The sequence below is a fragment of the Parasteatoda tepidariorum genome, chromosome 7 (assembly GCF_982258835.1).
Source record: "Parasteatoda tepidariorum strain Cologne lab strain chromosome 7, Ptep-v5.0, whole genome shotgun sequence".
Classification (NCBI taxonomy): Eukaryota; Metazoa; Arthropoda; class Arachnida; order Araneae; family Theridiidae; genus Parasteatoda; species Parasteatoda tepidariorum.
The window spans coordinates 88,194,974-88,221,976 of NC_141761.1; the positions used below are offsets into that span (position 1 = coordinate 88,194,974).

The window sequence follows — 27,003 nt, forward strand, 5'->3', positions numbered from 1 at the left end:
ATATATATATATATATATATATATATATATATATATATATATATATATATATATATATATATATATATATATATATATTTCGAAAAGCCGATTCAAATCTGATTAGCAGTTTCCAATTTTTATGATACTGATTGTAAGATAACTAACTAACATGACACAATTAATCAAAATAAGCTACTGACAATAAGTATATGAAAATGCGCTTTATAGAGGTATTTCGTACACTAAACCTATTCAATGTGCACCAAAAATACTTAAGAAAAAAAATTAAATTTGAGGTGTTTTATTTCCAAACAATGAAACCTTTGAAAAAAAACAATTTGAGTCATTTTAATATTTCGAAGAAACCAAACCATATCTTTAAGAATAATTTTTTTTTTCTGTCAAAATTTTCGAAACATATTTGTACCATTTTTTTTATTTCAAAAATATTATTAATGATTTTATAAATTAGAAAATAGTCTAAATTAATTTTAAAAAATAAAATCTTAAAAATGAGTAAGCAAGCAGTTTTTCCCCATCTCTTACTTTCGTTTTAGCAATACAGTTTTTGCCAAACATTAATCATAATTGTGATTTTTTTTCAGTAAATGCTACGGGACTTTCTGCAAATCAAAAAATTATGCAAGTATATACAAAATTAAAAAAATTAATCTCCAAATTTCCTAATTAGTAATATTTAAATACAATAAATCCTTGCTCAAAAATCCATTGTTAGTTCATTTTTTTTATTGCTAAGTACTGCCTCATGATCCCAAAAATGGCGGATTTGTTAGTTTGTCATTCAGAATTATACTATTATATTTTCAGTATCTTTTACAACTCAGCATGTGAAATGTTTGCAGGTATAACAATCCCCTCTCCCATGCAAGAATAAGATAAGCATCTTAGCGACCATTTTTTTTTTCTTCCGTCAGCGCTTTTAAGTAAGCGATTTCAATAAGTTTTGAATACAGATATTTATCAATGCAAGTCAGAGAGCACGAAGAAAAAAATTAGAATGCTACTGAAAAAGAAAATTAGCTGAGTAATTTTTTTTACCGACTTTACCTTATTCTTTTCAAGTCTCATGAATTAAGGAAAGATAGAGATAGCTTATGATGAGCAATATGTTATGATAGAAACATTTACAAAGTGAACAAAATAAGTAAATAAAAATGGATGTGTATCAATTGCATAGGAAAAAAAGAGAAAATCTATATTCTTTTTTCCTTCTTTCTTCGTAATTTTATTTCATTTAATATTTGTTGAGTTAAACCTCTCAATGAGATTGATTACTTTATAAAAGCTGTTAAAACAAATCATTTCTGGTACAAAAGAAATTTTATTGATTGCTTGATTAAAATTGTTAAAAAAATTCATTTCTGGCACAGGGGAAATTTAACATTTTTAACAAATGCCCTATAAAAAAATATTTTAATATTCTAATTTTTTGGCTGCTTTCACTTTTATCACTACGGATAAAATCAATTCTGTTTTTTCCTTGCAATGAAATACAAATAATAATTATAAATAAATAATCAAATTTATTTTAAATGTATTTTATGATAAGAATTTTGTACTGATTCAGGAGTTTCCTTGTCTTCTGGATTGGTTCAAAATTATAAGGCTACGGAGTTGAACATAGGCAGTCGTAAACCCAAAATTGGATCGGCTGTTCAACGACGGTTATAAAATTCATATCTCTTATCATTCCACTTTATTTACGCGGTGTTTCCAGGCATGCACTGTACTACTAATCTTTTTATTACCATCTTCGCTAATCCTCTTAAAATATTTGTCAAACATTTTCTAACTTTGTTCTGAAGTTCCAATTCATACAACGAATTTTTATTCTATAGTTTGTCTAAGCTAAGAACTCCTCCCGGGGCAATGGTTGACTGCGCTCAGTAATTGCCTCAATTATAACCCCCACCCCTAACAGTATGCTGATTGCGCTGCTAGTTGATAACGTTTGTAGGTAGATCTCTCTCCTCATTGACATGTGAGGGGTGCAATTTATAAAAATCAAGCCCTAACTAGGCGATAAGCTTCTACTTGGCCAAGAAATATATCAAAATATATTAGTCCAATTTATTAAATTCGAGTTATTTCAAACAGGATTAGATTTACAATTAGAATATAATACATTTACTGATAGTATTGCATTTATCATTACAATTTTATTATCTTTATGGGTAAGTTAATTTACAAATGTAATTATAGAGCGGGTGAACTTATGCATTTGAGAACATTGTGTTATTCCCTTTTCAACTTTCGATTTATTGTGAATAAAAAATTTGATTAGGACACATTTAAAAGCATTATTTTGTTTAAATATAGTACTCAGTGTTTTGTAGTTAAAATTAAGAAACAGTTTCAATCACAAGATATCTTCAGAGTAAGAATGAAATAATTTTTAAAAATTTTACAAAACAGCTCTTTTATAGTTTTATTCGATGAAGTAAGAATTAGAATATTGAGGGTAACTTTCTAATTTTGGGAAAATCGAGTTAATATATTTTCGGTTAATTTTTCTGATATTAAGGCATTTTATTAAATTTTACTTTAAAATTTCTTGCAAGATTTTCTTATTAACTCTAAAAATAAAGATAAAAAGTCGACTAATGTAAAAATATCAAATATGTTACCAACTTTTATTCTTTTTTTTTTTTAGAAAAATAAATTATTAGAAATTCTTGCAACGCCTTTTATGATAAAAATTATATATATAAAAAAAGCATGTACTTGGAAAATTAACTGAGACTATGTCGACTCGACACTCATAAGTTAAAAAGTTACACTCAGTATTTTAAGTTTCGCTTTTCCTCACAAAACTTTCGAAAAGTTGTTGTTTTTTGAAACTATTTTATTTTATAAGACATATTAGGATTTTTATTAAGTGATTAAAGAAAAATAATTGAATTGTGTTAAAAAAATTGTTTCCAATATTTTCTTCTTTTTTTAAATTTTGAATTGACAGCAAAACTCGATATAAGATCATATTTGTATTGCACATAACTATAGAGTAAAGCTTATTTTAATCTGCTGATTGACTCAATTATCAACTTAGTAGATAAAAAGAATATGATTTTCAATATATATATTGAAAATCAAATTCTTACTACGATGTTACTGTAAGCAAAACAAAAAGAATTTGTTAAAAATAATTTCGAATGAAAAAAAATGTACGAAATAATTCAACTTTATTTTAAGGTTTTTCTTTAAAAACACATAAATTAAATTTTAAAAAAATATACTAGATTTTTAAGTTTCTGATTGCTTCTGTCAGGGTTGGCATAAATCACTTCATTTTAGTCATGAATTAAATCCTGATCAAATGTTTTCAATTTTTTGAAAATAAATCACTAATTTAAATCAGTTTAATTTTTAAAAAAACATTAACTTAAACAAACATAATTTTTATAACATTAATTATGAATAAATTTTTAAAAAAATTATTAATTTAAGTTTTACATATTTTCATACAGTATAATTGATAAATACATTCTTAAATGTCTGAATTTTTAAAAAGTCTGATTTAATTGATAATGTATGTTTATTAAGGAAGCTATTTTATTTGAAATCACTATATTATCCCTTTCATTATAAAATGCATTGATGTAAATAGTAATTATTTTTTTTAAGAAAATAAATCAGTAACTTCAACAAAATTATTAAAAAATATTAATTGAAAAAATGTATAATTTAAAATATTTTTTTACTAAGAAATTTGATTTGAATTGAAAGATTTTTTTACTGAGAAATATCGAAAGGGATATTCATGTAATTATTATGTTTCAAAATAGACTACACTTAAATAAGAGTGATATGAAACCTTTAAATAGTAATTTTCCATTTAATATGTTTAAAATAATTTTCAAAAAACATATTTCAATTATATTCATTTAGTTTTTTGCTAATTAAAATGCAAAGCTTTCTATCTTATTGAATATAGAGTTAGAGTGTATCAAGTTTTCCTCAAACCAGAATGACGTAATTTTTTTTTCAGTAATGTTTTCTTATCTAAACTAATTCACTTTTCATTAGACGTCTAGTTGACAAAATGTCACCATGTCTAGTTGACAATTTTAGCAATTATCACCAAGTTGAATCTGAGAAATATAACTATGATTTTTTTTTCTTAACGCAGTGATTAGTATGTAATAATATAATAATAATTTTATCCATTTTCAGTAAGAAATATTAACTATTTTACTTCTATTTTTAAACAATAGTATTATTAAAATATTGTATCAGATGCTTTGGATGGTAAATTTTGAAAAATCCAATTAATTTTATTCGAATAAAAAAATATCCATTTTAAATCAAATATGTGCGATTTTGGAGTAAAAAAAATAATGATTGCCAACTATGTCTTCTGGTCAGAGTCATTTTATGTTCAAATATTTTTTAAAAAATAATATGCAGAAGTTTGGTGTTAAAATAGATTGGTTAAAACTGGTTTAAAATTCAAATCAATAAATATATTCAAAAATTGCATGTAAAATTTTTTTTTTAAATTATTAAATATATTAAATAAATTCAAATTATTAAATATTAAAGTAAGGTTTTTTAAACTTAATTAAAACTTGATACTACACCCTGAACTTTTAATTTTTAACCAACTTAAGACGACATGTGAGCAACAAATGTATACATTTGTTAACTTTTTAACCAATATTCTTGAAACAATTGCATAGGTCTAGTTAAAATTTTGACCGATTTTCGAAACTTTGAAAGCCATATGGCACCTTAAAATGAACTAGAATTTTTTTTTTCATAGCTTAAATACAGTTTGTATTTTAAAATTACAGAAGTATTAAAATCTACAAACATATAAAAAAATTCCTTTCAAATAAAAATTACTAAAAGATGGAAGAAAACTTATTGACAAATCACCTTCCACCCTCAACACACTAGCTTCTGGCGAACAATATTGGCGAGACGATGCTTTTATCAGAAATTGTTTTACTGCATGAATGAAGTAGGAGGGATGGTCATAAGGGTTGTCTTAAGCGCAGTCCACCAACCTTTATTAAAGGGGGATAAAATGTTAGCAGCGCAGTCCACCATATTTCAGAAAACCATTGGCGCAATCAGGTATCACCGTCCTCCCGCCATAAAGTCTGAGACTGCCTGGTGCTATGGAAACAAGAATGGTGCATTTTAGGAAGGGTAGCTTTACCCTAGGAAACACAATAGACTGAAGAAAGAGATTCCCTTTCTCTCGCCGACACGAGTAGAAACGGTGACCCCGCACCCCTACTTAAAATAGTCATACCTCGTTACCATAGTCACCGCCACAGGTCCAGACGAATGACTGGAGGAGTTCTTATTTTAGACAAACTATACATCGAAGTAACCAACTGTAAACTTAGATATTAAGCTGAGTTATAGAACAAAAGAAAAAAAAGCGTAAGTTTAAAATAATTGATAAATACCTTTTTGAACAATCTTTCCAAAAATATTTCTACCCCTTGTGTAATCAATTGTTGGACAATTCCACCTTCTTTTTTTAAACTGATGTTTGCATTCGGAAATAGATAATCGAACTCCTCTGCCGATGGCTGTCATGGCGCCTGGATTTTCCCTCACCAGTCGCCTTTGCTTCTTCCGGAGTAGAGTGTGAGGGGCAAAACCCCTTCCAACTAATGTATTAGTTCTGTGAAAATCCACTACAAAGTTCGAAATCTCTTCAGAATAAGCAATATTCCTAGGAAGACACAAATTCGCTCATTTTAATTTGGCATATGAATGTTACTGATAAATTTGGATATCCGCCATTGTATACAATGCAGGATATCCAAGGTAAAATATAAAATGTTTAGAAATTTTTTCACACTGCTTGGCATTGTATACAATAACAAAACAGTCGAGTTGGTAAAATGATAATGCAGAAAATCATACTGTTAACTCAGAATGATTTGCCAGTTCTTTTTTTTTATTAGTATTATTTAAATAAGTACTTGGCACCTTTGGCGACCCAGGTTGGTAACCTTTCAAAGTTTTCTTGCACAGCATATAAACTTTAATGGTACCCAAGACAAATCTTCAGCATAAGCGTATTCAAATATTAAAATTTCTCAACCTCTCTCCCAATTCTCATACCTTATTTAGTTTTAAACAATATATTAAACAATGTAATTAAATAATTATTTTAAACAATATAATTTTCAACGCCTAGCTGTTGCACGCTGCTTTGCTTCGGCGAAAGTTCTTTGATTTCAGTTTTAACGATTTTCAAGAGATTTCCGCCATATTGCGAAAGTTCTCTATGTCTTGAATTTTAGTAGTAATTTAAAATCTTTCCGGAAGGCATTAAATCCCACAAACTAATGTAACTATGAATTTGGGACAATTCATCATAATAAGCACCAAAAAATATTCAAATTATTTCTATCTCTGTCATGCGATAGGATAAAAAACTCATATTAAAGCTCCATTACTTGCTGTATTAATTTCTCATGCACTTTTCCAGTCATAACTTGAGTATCGCATAATATATACATGCTATTGCTCTAAAAAAGCAAGCTACAGTCACTGGTATGACAGTAGGGGGCAACATAGCGTGGCTTATATTTAAAATTTCTCCAGCCATTGGCATCAAAAATAAATCTAAATAATTACGTCGTAACTAAAATTTTATTCACGTAAAAAAAATGAGTCTAAATAAATATTTAAGGTACGACTAATTATTCAACTCTACTTAGAATATTAAAGGCAACCTAACAAAATTAATCTAAATAAGTTCTTAACACATAATTAATTTTTTAACACAACTTAAATTATTAATTATTATTATTATTATTATTATTATTATTATATATATATATATATATATATATATATATATATATATATATATATATATATATATATATATATATATATATATATATATATATATATATATATATATATATATATATATTATTTTAAAGTAATTTTTGGTGCAATAAGTAGGTTTGCTCTAATAAAACAGGTGTGAGTTTTTTTTGTTGGATTAACTAGGTTAATTACCCCACAAGGACATAAGGGCCATTTTCTGGCATACACTTTCCTGGTATCCCTACCCAAATCTTTTTAAGCTAAAGGTAAAGGGTAAAACCCAGTTATATTCTTGACCAGATCTTAATAATAATAACCCAATAAGGCAATAAGGCAGTTTATTAAAAATTCATGTTTTGTGAAGAAAAAAATTCTTTGCAAGTCAGTTCACTAATTCCTTTCTTTTTTTTCTTTTTTTTTTCTTTTTTTTTTAAAGAAAGTGAATTAAAAATAATTATAAAAAATAACAGAAATATGGAGATCATAGAATTTTTCTTTTATGTATATTTAAAACTTTCTAAATTGTTTTTTTTTTTAAATATAGGTAATTATTTTAATAGGTTATACAATAACCTATTAAAATAAATAAGTTGTAACGTTAATTTGAAATTAAAAAAAATTTTAGTGCAACAAATAAGATTTTAAATTTCTGATTTATTATAGATTTATTCAATTAACTCTCGCATTATCGAATTTTTTAAGTCTTCTTAATCATTGATAAAAATAATACAAAATCTGTATTTACAGAGGGTAAAAATATAATAATATTAGCTAATGTTTTGATTTGTTCCAATTTTTATTTTTTTTAAGCTTGATTTGTTCCATTTCAAGTCAGTATTCCATTTTTGATTACACTAGGGAATAATTTTTTTTTCTACTGCAGGAAATTATTTTAAAAGATCTTAAATATCGCTGATTTAAAATTTGAAATCGGTTTTTCTCTCCAAACTACTGATTTTCAATCTATTTTATGTTGAAATGTACAAGTTTAAAAACGTTATATAGTTCAAGGGGTCATGTAAATGTTGCACCAAACTTATTCTAAAGGAGATAAGGGACATCATTAGAATTAAAACTGTACAGGAACTCATCCCCAAAATTTTCTCATAAGCCGTTATATGCGCTTCCCTATTATGAACTGTTTCTTCGTGCTCTTGTGAACCGGTCTTAATAGGAAAGCGTCCCTAGCTGCGAAAGGTGGCATTTCTGGGAAGGGGTTTCTATGCAATTTTAATCCTGATGATGTGCTTTAACTCAACGCCCGGTCCGTGGACCGGTACCGGTCCGTGGATCAAACAGTACCGGGCCGCCCATTTCATCGAAACTAAATTTAAATTCCTGGGTTTACACCCCAAATTAAAAATATCCGTGTTTCATTAAAATTTTATTTATTTAAAGAAAAGGGGCCCCGAGGGTAGTGACATACATTTTTTAATTTTTGTATTGTATCATCGTCTCCGATTACCACCAGGTGGAGCTGTCTCATTGAAACGAATTCAAGCTCAGGGTTCTCATTGATTTAACGTTCTAGTAAGTTAAAATGTTAAATCACTTTATGTTTTATTTTTTGGTGTAACTGTATTTTATTTTGAAGGCATGCTTAAATACAATTAAATTAAAACAAATATATCAAAATAATCTAAAATATAAACAATCAACGTCGTCGTCCCAGCGGGCCGCGGTAAAATTATCAAACGTTGACATGTCCGACGGTGATAAAAAGGTTGAGGAACACTGCCTGAACTCACCTAGATGTTTGTCGCAGCATTTGTACGAAGACCTTTTATTATTACGTTTTTAAACTTGTAAATTTCGACATAAGACTAAAAATATAGTTTCAAAATAAATCTGTAGTCTTAGAATCAAAACTAATGTCAAATTTGAAATCCTCCCACCCGTACTACTCAGTATGAAGTATTTGCATGAACGCAACAAAAATTTGTTCCACAGTGTTATCTGCATATTGTTTTCGTTTCTAAGAAATCAAATCAGCATATTTTTTACTAAAGTTTTAATGGGTGCTTTAAACATAGACCAAAGAATATTACATTTCCAAAAATTCCAAAAATCTGTTCCACATTTGTTCCACGACATATTATTTTTGTTTTCGCTTTCAAGAAATCAAACCAATGTATTTTTTATTTAAATTTTAAAGAGTACTTTAAACTTAAGACCACAGAATAATAAATTTATTAACAAAGTATAACGAAGGACATTTGGGGAAAAAGAAAAGAAAAAGAATTAGAAAAGAGCTTAGGAAACTTTTAATATTGGCATGCATTTGATTTGTCCCGTTTTCTATCTGCACAGCATTTTTGATCGTCTATGTATTAATTTTGTAAACGTAGTTAAAAAAAAATAAACTATTAAAATCAGTTTTTAATTTTTTTTAAACGCTTAAAAACATTTAGGTATGATATTTTTTTAAAAAAACATTAAATAAATATAACTAAGAATGCAAAGAAAATTCCCATGGGAAACATTTAATATTAGCAGAAATTTGATTTGTTCCATTTCATGCCAATATTCCATTTCGAGACCATCTGTCTTCGGTAGTGAGACATATCTTGCTCGATGCTGATTGGTTCCCACTCCAACAAAAGTATATCTGAGAGGATGAGGATTAAATTGGTGGCAATATGAGGAAGCGAGAGGGTTTATCACGACCTTTTTGACTCGGATTGAAGTAAATGGGCAAATTGGACCTTAAAATGACACTTTTATGACTCCCTCTTAGCTCTGTTTGGTAACGCATTTGTTGCTCTGGAAAATCATGGCTGTCTCTTAGATTCTCAAAATAAGCATTTCAAACAGATTTTTTTTTCGCTGCTTTTATAGTTTTTCATAGGCGATTTAAGGCTATTGTATCCTTATGTAAAAGTTTGTGAAAATAATAACAAGAAAGAATGAAATATTTACACGTTAACACAGTATTAGTATAAATTAATCTCAGCATATTGGAATTCTAAAAATAAGCATTTCAAACAGATATTGTTTTCTTGTAATCACGGTTTTTCATGGATGATTTAAGGCTAGTGTCTCGTTATTTAAAGGTTCGCAAAAATATTAACACGAAAGTTTAAAATATTTACATGATCAATCATTATTTGTATAAGTTATAAACATATTAGAACGGTTTTTCATAGATGATTAAACACTGTCTCCTTATGTAAAATTGTCATAAAATAATAATAAATATTAAAATATTTGCATGAGGGGACAGTTTTACTATAAATTGTTATGTAGAATTCTAAAAGCGAGCATTTATTTCAAATAGGTTTTTTTCGTTGTATTACGGTTTTTCATAGATGATTAAACGCTGTCTCCTTATGTAAAATTGTGATAAAATAATAATAAATATTAAAATATTTGCATGAGGGGACAGTTTTAGTATAAATTATTATGTAGAATTCTAAAAGCGAGCATTTCAAATAGGTTTTTTTCGTTGTATTACGGTTTTTCATAGATGATTAAACACTGTCTCCTTATGTAAAATTGTGATAAAATAATAATAAATATTAAAATATTTGCATGAGGGGACAGTTTTAGAATAAATTGTTATGTAGAATTCTAAAAATGAGCATTTCAAATAGGATTTTTTCGTTGTATTTACGGTTTTTCATAGATGATTAAACACTGTCTCCTTATGTAAAATTGTGATAAAATAATAATAAATATTAAAATATTTGCATGAGGGGACAGTTTTAGTATAAATTGTTATGTAGAATTCTAAAAGCGAGCATTTCAAATAGGTTTTTTTCGTTGCATTTACGGTTTCATAGATGATTAAACGCTGTCTCCTTATGTAAAATTGTGATAAAATAATAATAAATATTAAAATACTTGCATGAGGGGACAGTTTTAGTATAAATTGTTATGTAGAATTCTAAAAGTGAGCATTTCAAATAGGTTTCTTTCGTTGCATTTACGCGCTTTCATAGATGATTAAACGCTATCTCCTTATGTAAAATTGCGATAAAATTGCAATAAATATTAAAATATTTGCATAAGGAGACAGTTTTAGTATAAATTGTTACGAGCATATTAGAATTCTGAAGCCGAACATTTCAAATATGTTTTTTTTTCGTTGTATTTACGGGTTTTCATAGATAATTTAAAGTTATTGTCTTATTATATAAGTTTTCGAAAATAATTATACGTAAGATTGAAATATTTGCACGATGAAACAGTATTAGTATAAAATATTAAGAACATATAAGAATTCGAAAAATGAGCATTACAATCAAATTGTTTTTGTTCTTTTTAAAGTGTTTCTTAGAAAATTTAAGACTATTATGTTACGTAAATAATTGAGAAAATAATAATACGAAAGATAAAAATATCTATATGATAAAACAGTTTTTGTATAAAGTCAATATTAAGAGCATATATGAGCATATTAGAATTCTAAAATAAGTATTTTAAACGGATTTTTTTCGTTGCATGTATGGTTTTACATAGAAGATTTAAGACATTGTTTCCTCATGTGAAAGTTTAAGAAATACTAATACAAAGGATAAAAATATTTACATGATGAAACAGTATTAGTATAAATTATTATGAGCATGGAAGAATATTAGAATTCTAAAAATGAGACTCAAACACATTTTTATCGTCGAATTTACTGTTTTTCATAGATGATTTAAGGCTGTTGTCTCCTGATTCGAAAGTTTGCAAAAATAATAGAACGGAAGATTGAAACAGTCACAAGATAAAACAGTATTGGTTCAAATTATTATGAGCCTGTTAGAATTCTTAAAAGGTCCTTGGATAAAAGTTTAAGATTCAGATAAAGCTAAAATTATCATTGAAATTTTACACGCTTTACGAAATATAAAACTATTTAAATTATCAAATGAGCCTTATTATAAGCTATCATAAAAATAAAAGCATATTAGAAATGATTTAAAAATGAACATTAACGAAGATCTGAACTATTTGTTTAATACAATGAGTCTTGATACAAAATTTTTTGAACAGATAAACGTATCAGAAATTTTCTACAAATGAGCATTTCCAGCAGATTTTTGCTTCATTTATGTTTTTTTTTCTTTTGTAGACGATTCAATGTTGCTGTTTACTTAAGTAAAAGTTTTCTTCTGAGTAAGTTAAAATAAGCTTTTGAATTTTATTTAATTTACTAAATACAAAACTATTTACATGATAAAATGAGTTTTATTATGAATTTACATTTTTAGTAAAAATATTCAGAAAATGAGCGTATCAAACAGAATTTCATTATATAACAATTTTCATAAAATATTTCATTATGTTGTCTCCAAAATTTAGATTCAGGTAAGGTTAAATTCAGCTTAAAAATTTTATATGACTTATGAAATATGAAAATATTTTTATAATAATACAATCTTTAGTAAAAATTGTTATGATTCATTGATATATATATAAACATTGAAAATATTCCTATAATTAGCTCTTTTGACTGATTTTTCTAGGATTTGCACTCTTTAATTGACGCTTTAAAGTTTTTGTCTTCTAATGTAATCGTTTCAGATTCTGATTCTTTCAAATTTGACGTAGTTTATAAAATATTAAAACATATGCATAGTATTACAAATTTTCTATAAAATATTAAGAACAAATATTTGTATTATACATGTTATGAAAACGAACATTTTTTATGAATTTTTATAATCAGTTTAAAACTATCGTTTCCTATAGTAAAAGCTTAAGATTCACATTTTTTATTCGGAATGGGCTAAAAAATTTAACAAAATTTACGAAATGTAAAGATTTTCTACAACCAAAGGAATATCAGTACAACATAAAATTGAACTTTTATACGTATTACAGGTACTACTGAACGTATTACAAGTACTACAAGTACTTATACGTATTAGAAGTACTGCAAGTATTACTGAATTCATAATCAACTTTAATTTCTATAGTCTTTCATTTCAAATGTCTCGGTAAAATTTGTAGCTAACTATTTCAGGATAATTAGGTTGAATTTATCTTTTAAAATCTACTTAAATTACAAAATATAAAAGATATATGTATTACGAATATTCTCATAATTTAACGTTTCTTTTGGTGATTTTTATTTACTTAAGGTTCTATAGTCTGCAGGTCAAAAAATGTGAAACGTTTCTATATCTGATGAGAATTCGGCTAAAATTGGCTTTTAAAATTTCAATAATAAAGACACAATTAAGAATGAAGATATCATTTAGTAAGCCATGTATTATAGAAGAGTGTTTTGGAAAATTTCAATCCATTAAGACAATGACTGGAATAAAAGTAAAATAAAATACTTTGAAACTGAATGAATAAACACTTTCTTGATACTTTTTTCTTTGATTTTTAACAGTTTTTAAACAATGACTGGAATAAAAGTAAAATAAAATACTTTTGAGTTGAATGAATAAACACTCTTTTGATACTTTTTTCTTCGATTTTTAACACTTTTTAAACAATGACTGGAATAAAAGTAAAATAAAATACTTTGAAACTGAATGAGTAAACACTTTCTTGATACTTTTTTCTTTGATTTTTAACAGTTTTTAAACAATGACTGGAATAAAAGTAAAATAAATACTTTTAAGTTGAATGAATAAACACTCTTTTAATACTTTTTTCTTTGATTTTTAACGCTTTTTTAAACAATGACTGGAATAAAAGTAAAATAAAATAGTTTTGAGTTGAATGAATAAACACTCTTTTGATACTTTTTTCTTTGATTTTTAACGCTTTTTAAACAATGACTGGAATAAAAGTGAAATAAAATTCTTTTGAGTTGAATGAATAAACACTCTTTTGATACTTTTTCTTTGATTTTTAGCACTTTTTGAACAATGACTGGAATAAAAGTAAAATAAAATACTTTTAAGTTGAATGAATAAACACTCTTTTAATACTTTTTTCTTTGATTTTTAACGCTTTTTAAACAATGACTGGAATAAAAGTAAAATAAAATACTTTTAATTTGAATGAATAAGCACTCTTTTGATACTTTTTTCTTAGATTTTTAATGTATTTCAGACAGTAACAGAAATAAATATTTTAATTTTTAGATAAGTAAACTCGTTTTCAATACCATTCATTTCAATAAACTTTTTTACAACAGAAAAAATTTCATAAAAAATGTATTTTTTATTAATAAATTTTTTGTTTGACTTTTTAACGCTTTTATCTCATATTAATTTTTTCTTAAACTTACTTTTTTAAATAATTCCTTTTTACTGTTTCGGCTGAATTTTCTTTTTCATAACATTCATTCGTAATACAATTAAGATTAGGTTTTATCTACGCCTCTTGTTCCCTTTGAAACATTTCATCCTTACAACAGAACATAAAACCTCTGTAATAGATAAGCTAAGTTATAGAATTACATAAATCACTGGCACTCTTATGAATAAAACTGTGACAATTTACTTTACAAAATTAGCTTACTTAATTTTCTTTATAAAAATAATTAATTTACATAATTTTCTTACTAAAATTAATTTACTTAAATTGTTTTACCAGGAAATGCAATGTTGGAAAATAATAAATTTTATTACGTTTGTTCAGATATTTATTTATGTGATACCATTAAAACAGTTCTATTTAATTTTGTTTAAAATCAAAAAAAAATAGATAAATTCTACATTATTTACCTTCGCATAAAGATTTTTTTACAGGATTGTTACAAATAGCGTGGATATAAATAGTAAGGAATAATTAAACTATTTATTGCGAAACTTAAAAGAAACTATTTCAAAAATTTAGCTGCAATCACTGCTTAATTCACTTTTCGAATTAACTCCTTCATATTTTAAGGAATTTTTTTAATTAAACAGGTTTAAATAATATAAATTTGATAACATTATATAATAAGATTATATAATAATATTTTACTCTTTAAAATATGTCTAAAAATTTACATATATCTTCCTACAAACCTTTTTTTGTATCTATTTCGAATTCTAAATTTATGTACAATAAGGAAATAAAAAAGTCCACCCACTTTCTAACTTCTTTCCTATTTATCAGATTTTTACGTTCTTAAGGATTTGAATGCTTAACCTTAAGTATACTAAATACTTAAAGCAAAAGATATTATAAGTTATGAAATTAGATACGAAAAAGAATTAGTTGTTGATTTTTCACTTTTAAGAAATCTTTAATAAACTATACAATTTAAAGATTAACAATAAGACAATGATGCAATAAATTGTAATAAAATAATTTAATAAATTATAAATTTGACAATAACAGTTTCAGAGAATTATTCATATCATATTAACCGTAGAGATGATAAGATATTTATTACCTTTTCAATAATAATAATAATAACATTGTTCTTTTAATTTTTAATTACGACTTTCTTACTGTACTTTTTCGTCTAAAACATAAAACAGGAAAGTGCTTATAATATAAAATTAAGAAATATCACTAAATTCGAAAATCATAGATAATTAATAGCATTTTAAAAAAAGTTTATAGCAATGGTTATTACGTCTCTTTTTATTACATTGCTTCAAAATTTCGCTTTGTTTTCTTTTTGTGATTTAAACTTAACAATACATGATAAAAATTATAAAATATCATAAGTATATTATTATATATATAATTATAAATATAATTATATATACAACTATATATATAATTATAAATATTATTATATATACAACTATATATATAATTATATTTATAATTATATATATAATTGCACATATAATTATATATATATATATATAATTATATATATAATTATATTTGTAAATTTTATAATGTTTTCTTGGAGGAGGGTGCATTAAGAAAAGTAAATTGTTTTCGTATTTGTACTTTATTTAGAGTTGCAAAATAATAATAATAAGGTTTTGATGAATACATTTAAAATAAAACATTATTAAGCATTTAGGTGTTTCCAAATATAGTAATATCTTTAAATATTCAGAAACTGGAATCTCTGACGCATCTTTCGAAACTGTAATGAGAACGGAACAATTGAGCAAATTATGTGTTCGAAATCTCAACTTTGGATAAAAACTTTCTGTATGAAACGCCATCTATCGACTTTCTCTAGATTTAAAGACAGACTCCACATTTCAATAACGTTCTAAGCAATAAACGAAGTAATTTAAGATACATCCTGTTCGGATGTATCAATTTTTCTTTCAGAGCAAGTATCAGTACGCACGCCGATAATAAGACAGCGGAAACTAGATTAGTTTTGAAGGCGCGTGACATCTAAACTTAATGTTCTTATTAATATATTTCACTAAAATCCAGGGGTGTAGTGGAGGGGGAGTACGTAGGGGAGCGTCCTATCTATAAATCCCGTCTAAAATCCTATTTTTTTCATCAATGTTGTATTGTTTTATAATTGTAAAGAACATTTTGTTCGCTGTAAAATTTGTTTTTAGCTCAGTAATTTTTTAATGTGCTTCAAAGACTTTTCTTTGTTTTTACAAAGTTGGTTGGTGAGCAGAATGATTTTTTTGCTGCAGCGGGCATATTAGAGATAAAATTCCACCAAAGCCTTTCGCTAAGCCTAGTTTATTAATACAAATGATATTATTCACAGCTCAGTAGATGTTACAAGAACGAAAACAGAAAAACCTGTTGAAATAAAGATAATGTCGTGAAAGAAAAAAAACTATTTTTTTGACTTTTTTCGTGAATTAAATCATTTAACTTGTCGATGTATATGATGTCTTTATTTTGTATTAGCTGTTTCTTTAGCATTAAAATATATTATGAACTGAAATTAAATAGTAAAAACCTTACTTTAAACTGTCTATAATGTAGAGAATTTTAAAACAAGTGCAAATCGAAATAAAAGTTTTTGTAATTATTCTAAATTCTGTTATATTTTTTTAAAAAATATGCTCAAAACAAAAAAGTGCATTCTTAGTGTTTCTCTGAAAAAATTGCCCATACAACAATGGTATCTTCTCCGCAAAACAATGTCTTCCATTCTGAATACTGTTGTCAAGGTTTTTTATTTATTTTTTCTTACCGGCGTTGAACAGCCGACTCAATTCAGAGTTTACAACTACCAATGTTCAACTCAGCAGCATTGTAGTATAGAACCTAATACAAAAGACAAGGGAACTCCTAAATAAATCATTAAGACAAACTTGCCTTCGTAGAGGAATTTCTGAGGGAACTAACCAGTATTTGTGCTATATGGAGAAGAAACCACCTACGCTTAGCCTGACAGCAAGGGATTATAACCTATGTTAAGTCAACCACTAAGGATATTTTTCGTTAAAACTGTGGACTGTGCAAGCTTAGAACAGAATTCGTATCAACCAGCCACTGCTGGAATTCAAACCGTCGTTACCTCATTCGGAGGTGAATGCTCAATTCTCTGAGCAAACGCGACCCTGTCAAGATGTGAAAATCCTCTCAGCATATTTTCTCTTACTAAATTTGAAACGTTTTCTTTTACCAAATATTGTTATTTTTTATTAATAAATTTGTAGCGCATAGTGTAATAGAACTTTAAAAGAAATTTTTAATAAATGGTTTTGAGTGACCAAATACATAAATAAATAAAGTTTGCCTTCGGATATAATTATCTACCCTTACTAAATTTAACAAGTTTGCAAACTTGAGTGACCAAATACATAAATAAATAAATATTGTCTTCGGATATAATTATCTACCACTACTAAATTTAACAAGCTTACAAACTTGAGTGACCAAATACATAAAGTTTGTCTTCGGATATAATTATCTACCACTACTAAATTTAACAAGCTTACAAACTTGAGTGACCAAATACATAAATAAATAAAGTTTGTCTTCGGATATAATTATCAACCCCTACTAAATTTAACAAGCTTACAAATTTTTGAAATTCAATTTCTGTTTGTATAATATATGTTTTAAAATTTTTTAACTCAAAGTACGCAAAATACTGAATAAAACAGAAAAATATTACCGCGAAACTATCAAAACATTTTTTTTTTTTGACCAACTCGTAATGTTTTAGACACGAAATTACACATGAACAGTGGGCAAAAAAATGGGAAAGAAAACTGTATACGTTGCATAACTTTTGATTTATTTTAATTCACCAAGATTTAATCGTAATGGTAATTTTTTAGTCTTATTCGGATTAAAATTCAAAATGTTTTTTAATGCAAAATGAGGAATTTTTAATGCTATAAGAAAGAAGAAGTTCCAAAAAAAACTTTCGGATAAATTTTCATTTTAAGCTACAAAATAGCTATAGACAAAAATTAAACGCAACAGGTGAGAAATCTTTAGAAAACTTTCGTTACTCTTTGAGAGTATTAATAAAAAAATCTTTTTTGGATCATTATTACTCTTTTCTAAACTAAGAAAGTTTTTATGGGGAACATTTTATTGCATATAAACGTTATTTATAAGATAATAAATTATCTATCATTCAATATTTAACAAATGCGAAAGTAATAGCAGCATGAAGAAGAAGAAGAATAGCATATATATATATATATATATATATATACAACAAAATAAATAAATACGAGAAAACACGAAGAAAATTAAGAACTCTTTTTTGCGGATATAATCGTGTGGGCTGATGAAAAGATTATATCTTTTATTTACTTCTATTTATTTTCAAAAATGTATCAATAATAGATTTTGTAAATTAAAAAAATACTGATAAGGAATGTATGTTTCTCACAATTCTAAATAACTGCAAATAAGGGTAAATTTGAAAAATCGTTGCTTGAAAATGAGCCGTGTTTGGAAGATTTTGCCTTTAATGCAGAAAAAGACACCGGTGTTTCGGCCGTATTTTATAATCATAAATCATTCAAATTCTCAATATAATATTTTTCACTTATTTTTATACGAATTTATACAAAAAATTTTAAAAAAAGTATGGAAAATATGCTTGATAAAACTTCTGTGAAAAAGGGTTATAATAGAATTTATTGAATGACTTTGGTAAAAAATAAAGCTTAAAAAAAACACATTTTATTTGTCACCACGAAAAAAGAGAGCAAACTCAAAATATTTTATGGAAAGAAATTTCGTTTGTTTTAATTAAATTGATCCATCTTAAAACAGACCGTCATGTCTATAAAAAATCCGTAAGGAACTACATGATGTTCTTTGATTCTATGTTACAACTAAAATATCCTATAAAGTTAATGATTGCAACATTTATTCAAGACAAATAAATAAATAAATATCTAAATCAGTCTTGTCTTTAAAGAACATGAAAAAAAAATATACAACAATAAAAACAGTTAATTATTATATTCACCATAAATTTAAAAATTAACGAATTTTTTATATAAAGTTATGTGCATAAAAATTGTTTTTGAGAAGTATGATGATATGGAATCTAACTTTAAGTAACAGAAATAAAGAATGTACGCATTAAGGTTTATACTGAGTTAACTTTTTTTTTAAATAAAATATATTCAAAATATAGATTTATTGAATTCTTGTGCAAGGCAATTTAAAATTATATAATAAAATTTATTTTTCTATTACAGCTTCAAAATTTCTTGTTTTTACCATAGAAAGTTAATTACGTGTTTATAGGTATAAAAATCGGAAAAGAATTCAGTAGAAAATATTACTTTCAGTAAAAATTGTTACTAGAAGTTAAAGGATTAACATTTTCATTCATATCATTTCATTAAAGTATTATATGCGTAATCGACTGCTTTTAAAAACTTACCAAGCTTATTGCTTATAAGCTTGATACTAGCTTATTATTAGCTTATTGCTAGCTTTTATCTATAGAGCTGGTCAATTTCTTTGTTCATTATCAGTTATTTTAATGATAAAATAATTTTTAAGTTTTCAACAAGTTTTTATACATTAAAAAAATTTGGACTCATAGTTCGACATCAAATTAGAGAACAATCAACTCGTTATCATAATCGAGTAATCAAATTCGATACTTGCTAGATTTCATATTCGAAAAAATTTAACTGCTAATTAAAGCTAACTAAAATGCTCAATTAATTGCTTAATAAAACGAACTAAAAAAAATCAGTAATAAATGGTGATACAGGTTAAAAAATTTAAAAGAAAAATTTTTCTAAAAAAAAAAAAAAGGATTTGTTTATTAGTAAGCAATTTTCCCACAATTTTTATTTAAAGTGATATAAATATAGGAAAGAAAGTTTTTAGAAATTCTTACCATTTACAATTTATCTGAACTACCGAGACCTAATAAAACATAAATTCTTTCTTGTTTTAATCTTGGAAAACATTGAAATTTTTCATGTTTGAATCTTAAAAAACATAACTTTTGTTTCAACAAAAAAAAATTTCTCTATTGCAACCTGCGATGATCTTTAAAATCCAATGTTCTTTGAAATCTAATAAGCTTTGAAATTTTTGATATAATTTTCAATTGCATTTGAAAATGTTATCTGCCTCAGATAATATTTCGATTAGTTTTCGTTAAACTCTATTTTCAAACATATAAAACATTTTTTATAAACTATCTTCGCTGTGTAACTTTCAAGGGTCTTGGAATCATTACATTTTAGGATATGAATATTAATAAACAAAATAGAATATGAAATATTTCTTGAATAACTTCTATTTAATATATTACATTAGTTAAAAATACTATATATTTTATATAACATTTTCAATTAAATTTCAAAATACTATATATTTTGGATAAAATTTCTTAATGTAATTAACAACTTGAAACGGATAATATTTTCCAAATGTTAAACGTTTTAGATAACATTTTCAATTACATTTCAAAATGTTATATGCTTAAATGTTTTGAAATGCAAAATATTAATCTTAAACATTAAACATTTTAAAAAAGTTATTAACATTTATTACAAACTTTTGAAACAACGAACATTTATTGCAACAAACATTTACAAAATATTTTCAAGAGTTTTAAGTATTTTCGATTAGTTTTAAACTCTATTTTTTAACGATTGAAACATTTTACTTTTCCAAAAATATAAAATTTCAATTGAATCTAAAAATATTTTCCCTGTGACCTATAATGGTCTTATAATATTTATAATATAGCTTAAATATAGCTTTTTGATTGAAATATTCTTAGAATGAAATTCTTAGAATGAAATTCCTAGAATTTGTATGAAATATTCCTAGAATTATTTATTTTAAATATTTTATATTAGTTTAAAATTTTATCAATTTAAAATAACATTTTGAATAGATTTTCTCATAACTCTATTTTAAAAGTTTAAAACATTTTAATTTTCCAATCATATAAAATTTCCGTTAGATTTGGAAATATATTTTTTCGGTAAACTTCGATGATCTTGGAATTATATCATTTTGATAAAGTATGAACTCTTTCTAGAATAATTTATTTTAAATATTTTTCGTTAGTTAAAAATTCGAGATAAAATTTTCAATTACATTTCAAAATATTATATGTTTTAAATTGCATTTTTAAATGTAATTAAAAATCTGAAATAGATAATATTTATAGAAAATAATTTTAACAGATACTACAATCCTTAATTACATAAAGTAAAAATTCCTTTAAAAAAATTTTAAAAAGCTAATAATAAAGCAATCCTTTTATTATTATTTAAAAAAGCAATAAATATTTATAGAATGTTATTTGCTTAAAAGATAAAAATAAAATAAAAATTCTAAAAGACATTCGCTAATTCAACAAAAAAACATTAAATTTCAGTAGAGAATACCAAAACTGCATATTACAATAGTTATAGAATGTTTTAGTAACTTTTAATGTGGATGATGTAAATAAAGTTTGATATAAATAACAATCATATAAGTTTCAAATTGTTTGCACAAAACATATTCAACCGAAATTGTTTGATACGCTAATATTTTACAAATGATTAATAAAAATTTGAGTATTCCTTATATAATATTTAAAAATGCAATAATTAGTGTTCAATTAGAAGAAAATATAGACTAAAAATATCAATCTGAAAAACACAACCAAATTTGATTTACATATATATTTTAAAAAACAAAATAAACCTGGACGTACAATTTTTTATACAACTATATTAAAAATAAATAAATTAACAAAACATGAATAATTATAGGTAGACTTTTACCAATAAATATATTTCATTAGGTTTAAAGTGGCCACTTTTTGCAGCAATGCTAAAGTGCAAACGCTTATTGAATTTTTCAGCAATGGGCCGTATGTCTATTACCTTTAATCTATCCAACTCCCGACGAAGCTTCAAAAAGTACAACGAGTGTAACGAGTGTACAACGTTGTACTTTTGTGTACAACGAGTGTAAGCGGAGCAAACGAATTTCACTCTGTAGTTTACTAATTCTAAAATAGCAAATCTTTTGCTTGACTTAAAAGCCAAAAAAAATAATAATAAATAAATAAAAATTCGTAAACGAAGAATTATATTTTGAAATTAAAGTGACTGATAGAAAAAGGAACACACAAATTAAAAAGAAATTAGTGATCTTCAATTCAATGATGTAATATGTTTTTCAGGTTCTCGCAACAAATCATACGCATCAAATTCTAAACTCATTATGATGAAAACATTGGAGGTTGTTACAACTATTTGAATCAAGGACTGATAAATGTCGTAAAAGACAATTTTGATTCGTAAAAGACAATAATATTTAATAATGCTTAATATTTAATTTTTAATAATGCTTAAGTGCAAGGATAAATATTTCATTCACTTAAATATGACCAACAAAATGAAACTCAACATGACTTAATATACTTAATACTTAACTACTTAACATACTTAATACTTAACTGATATACTTAAACATGACCCACAAAATAATTAACAAAAATGTTAACCTGAAAATTTCAAAACTTTCAATAAAATTGAATGAAAATAATTTTATTATTGTAGGCTCAATTTTGCTAAATAAAATAGCTCTAATTTACAATGAAATGAGTAATACTTATCTATTTTTTGACTTGAATATCAGTTTAATTATATTTTAAATTTTGAAAATCAAAATTTTTTATATCTTTAATATAGGAAGTAAAATAATAATCAATTAAATACTAAAAACGAATTTTTAAATGTATGTGGATCTCTACAATTCGATTGATTGCAATGATAGTATGCAAACTAAATTAAAGAATTATTAATATTCTGGGTAAATTTATTACGTAATCAATTTACTCAGAATATGTTGTAAAAGATTTTTGAATCATCGGAATTGTAATATTGTTTAAATTTGCTACGACTATAACATGGTTCTGTGTTGAAATATAATTTTGCTTTTTTTTGAGCTTCAAAGGGCGATATACACTGGGAAGAAAAGAATAGCCAAAACTACCACAATATGATAAAATTTACCGTACTTCTGGATCTATGGGAACAGCAAAGAGCTTGGTAACTTTTACCGAAGCGCTTTCGTAATGATTTTAGCAAAATTTAACGATAAAATATAGTTTTATAATATGTGATAAAATTTGGTAAATGAGGTAAAATTTGGTAATTTTATCATACCTTAGAACAGGATCTAAAAACCATTTATTCGGTTAAATTTACTTTTCAATTCTTTATTTCTTACTAAATGTGTAGTACTAAGATCTATAATCCTTAAAACAAAAATTTCCAATAAACCGGTACCACATGAAAGGAAAAATTAACAAATGAATGGTTTAAATACCGCATATAATACCATTTCTAAAACCAGAATTATGGTTTTCTTTTAGCAAAAATTTTATTAATACAGTATGATAATTTTTCAAAACATATTTTTCTCTATGTGGCTATTATACTTTTAAGGAATGTGATATTATGGTTTTATTTCATTTAAAGATGGTTTGATTTAGCACTTTATTTTAATTGAACCGTATTACGCCTCAATTTACCAAACTTTTGGTTCTATGATGAATCAGTTTTTCTGAGAGTGTACTGTGTATTATTATTGATGTTATAATGTATTAATATAGTGCATTAATATCGCTCGTTGCACTATTTTATAGTGTTATAAAAATTTAAAGAAATTTATTTAACTTTTAAAGCTTTAAGAAAGATTACATTATATAATTTTTATTATATTATTATGTACCATGCTATAATATTCTTTAGTTAAAAAAACAATCGTTTAGTGATGAACCTGTTATATTGTCTTATAAATCTGATTTAAGATTTGTTTATTTATTATAATTAAGTAACTTATATCTTAAGTTGATTAAAAACTTAATTTTCACTGAAAACTTTAAAAATGTTAGAAATCAAAACTGTCAGTGAAAGCTTTGCTTAAGAAAATCTTAGAATGCACTTAGTCTACCTTGGATTCTAGGTAAACTTAATTTATCAAGAACTTGAATGTAGAAGAAAGAAGCATATTTCTCTTTTCCTTTCTAAAAATATCCATTATAACGATAATTTACAATATCAAATGGAATATTCGTTATAAAGAACTTATGATTCTATGTAAGTATATGTTAGGTCTGTGTAAGTCTTATGTTAAAATAACAAACAAAATTATTCGATTGTAGCTGTGTGTAGTTGCTTTGGCATCATTACTAACACTAATATGTGGTAAATAACAGTCATATTTTTCTTGAAGTGTAATACGATAAGATCTCTAAAAAGTGATAGAGTTTTCTTTTATAGTTAGAATAATTACTTGGTTGATGATCCTCATACACATTTTTGCTTTACGTTAAGATCGCAATTAAAAAAATACGAGGAAAGGTTATTATTTTTTCCTTTTTCTGTACTGTTAACCGAAATAATTAAAACTATTTTTAATTTTACCTTTCTTCATATTATATTGCCAACTTAACAGCATAAAAATGTATTTTCCTTAAAAAAACATTGTCGCAATAGCGGATATAATTAGTAATTTTGATCGTTATAAAATTACAATTTGTGCAACTTTAATATTAGCATTTTAAAATGGCATTTTAAAAATGGCTCGTAGTAGAAGAATTTCGTATAATATGCCGCACTCATCACATTTAACTATTGCTGCATTTTTAAATTTTTATCTATAAGCATTTTTAAAGATTTGGGGAAAGAGAACTAATTTTTTAGTGAAATAAGAATTAAGTTTATAAATGATTAATTAAATAAAGCACTTCAAAACACATTTTCTTTTTTTTTTTTTTTTTGTATTTCAGTACTATTTAGCTCAGCAGTACACGGCAAGTACTTTTCTATTTAATTTATATATTTTTCTACAATTCTATAAATTAAAATTGCCCAGCCTATCCCTATTACACAATGAGGGTGAAATCAAATTAAACGTTTTGAGATTAAAAGTAGTTTTTCTAGAAGATAGGAATATACATTTTAGATGAAAGAAGAAAAATCATTATTTTACCAACTTAACCAGGGGGAAAAAATTCCTTAGTTAAATCTTTTCTTAGTTACAAAAAACATATTGGAAATCAACCATAATTTCTCTTCTGCTTCATTTTTTAATTCTTCTATTTCAATTACAAGCAAACTAAAATCTACCTATATAATCCAAAAACAGGCAATAAATATTTCAAAATGATGATAATAACTCGCGACTATAACAAAACTCACTACTGTACGGAATTATGTTTTTTTCCACTTTTAAAAACATTTTGACACTTTATTTCCTAATATATTTGCAGAAACGTCCTAAAAAACTTAAATGAGTTTAATACAGAGGCAGCTCAATGCAAATTCAGTTTCGTTTTAAAATAACTTTGAAAACTCTCTGATAATTTCCATGAATGTTTCTTTAAAATAATAGGCACTTAGATTTTCCATTTTATCCCATCTCCAGAAACGAAAAAACGAATTTTAAAGAGTTTTACAAATTTCCAGTTTTTTTTATATCAGTAGAATTTTATAGTAAAACCTAATAACACGACTAACAACAGTAAAACCTAATAACACGACTAACAACAGTAAAACCTATCAACAATATTTTACAGTAAAACCTAACAGCATAACAAAACTGTAAAACAAATCAGTGTTGATATTATATAGAACCATGATGCCAATATCTTGAACTATAACACATTGCGAATTTACAAAAAACTTTGTAAAGTTTTAAAATTTTTATTATTGTGGTTCAAAGGATATGCATGTTTTGTATTATTAAATTTAATTATACCATATTTTTATTCAAGTTAAAATCACATGATCATGCAATTAAGTTTGTGAAATACGATAATATAGTTGTAATTAGAGTAATAGTAAGATTATAGCAAATGTAAGCGATTTAATGGTTCAATTCGTTCCAATATTTCTATAAAGCGCATTGATGATTTCCCTTAATGTTTTTCAGATATTAATTACTATGTCCATTTTTGTACCAAAATAAGCGGCGTACTTTTATCATTTACAGTTATACACCTTATTGTTATTGAATACAAATCCCATGAATACTAAACTGTAAAATTCTTTAGTTGTAAATAATAATCTAACGAAAAAGAATCAGCATGTTTTTCCAGGTACGTATTACCGGTACCATGCTTAAGTAAATCACTTTCTGAATATCAAAGTAAAATTTCCAATATGAATATTAATAGTTCGAATCAAATCACGTGATTCGAAGAAAAGGGAAAAAAAAGAACTCACCACCACCGTGATCCCCTCCCCCTTGATCTAGATCTGTGGTTGGCGGCTTCTATGAACAAGAAGAGAAAGATGAGGACTGCTGCTGCACGGATTAAGCAGAAGAGCATCGTCGACTGCTTCAATCGAATGCACAGCTCCTTCTCTGCCATTCTTTTGGATTCTACTCGCACGCGCTCGCCACACCCCCGCTCGACCCCAGGGGGAGGGATGGGAAAAGGAGGTCCCATCGGACACAGCAGTGGAGCCTAAATTACAATTCCATCTCTTCATTTCCTGCTTAAAATGTATCTACTCATTTAAAGAGAAAACGATTTTTTTTTATACCGTATGGAATGTTTTTAGTTTTCAAATTCTTATGAGAAATGAATCGTTTGCTTTAGAGACGTGTTAACAAATTTTAATCCCTCGATATCCAAATCTTTAATAATGGCAGAAAATGAAATTTTTAATATAAAATATATACACACAAAAATCCGGATCAAGTTGCAGTAAACAGTATTGGCACTCAGGGTGCCGTAACTTTTTACCCTAAAATCCATTTTTACCTTTTATACGGAACAAAAATCTGATGTACCGTAATTCTTACAATATTAACTACCGTAAAATTTTTTTATTAATATTACGGTATAATCACGGCTATTTAAATAAATATTACGGTATAATATTTTTCGGTGAAAATGGACTTTACGAAGAAAAAAAAAGATATAGATTTTACGGATAATGCATCCAAAGT

At 25.7% G+C, this 27,003-nt stretch overlaps 1 protein-coding gene across 1 annotated transcript in view; it reads right to left on the reverse strand.

Moving 5' to 3' along the window:
• LOC107438386 (protein Wnt-1) overlaps positions 1-26,435 on the reverse strand; it is a 63,765-nt gene extending 37,330 nt beyond the window's left edge. Inside the window, exons 1-2 of the mRNA XM_016050668.4 lie at positions 26,271-26,435; positions 5,424-5,695 (exon numbers count right to left, since the gene is read on the reverse strand). Of these exons, the coding sequence (XP_015906154.1) occupies positions 5,424-5,695; positions 26,271-26,419 (421 nt within the window). The 5' untranslated portion in view covers positions 26,420-26,435. The remainder of the gene's footprint in view (positions 1-5,423; positions 5,696-26,270) is intronic.
• Positions 26,436-27,003: the final 568 nt, after the last annotated feature.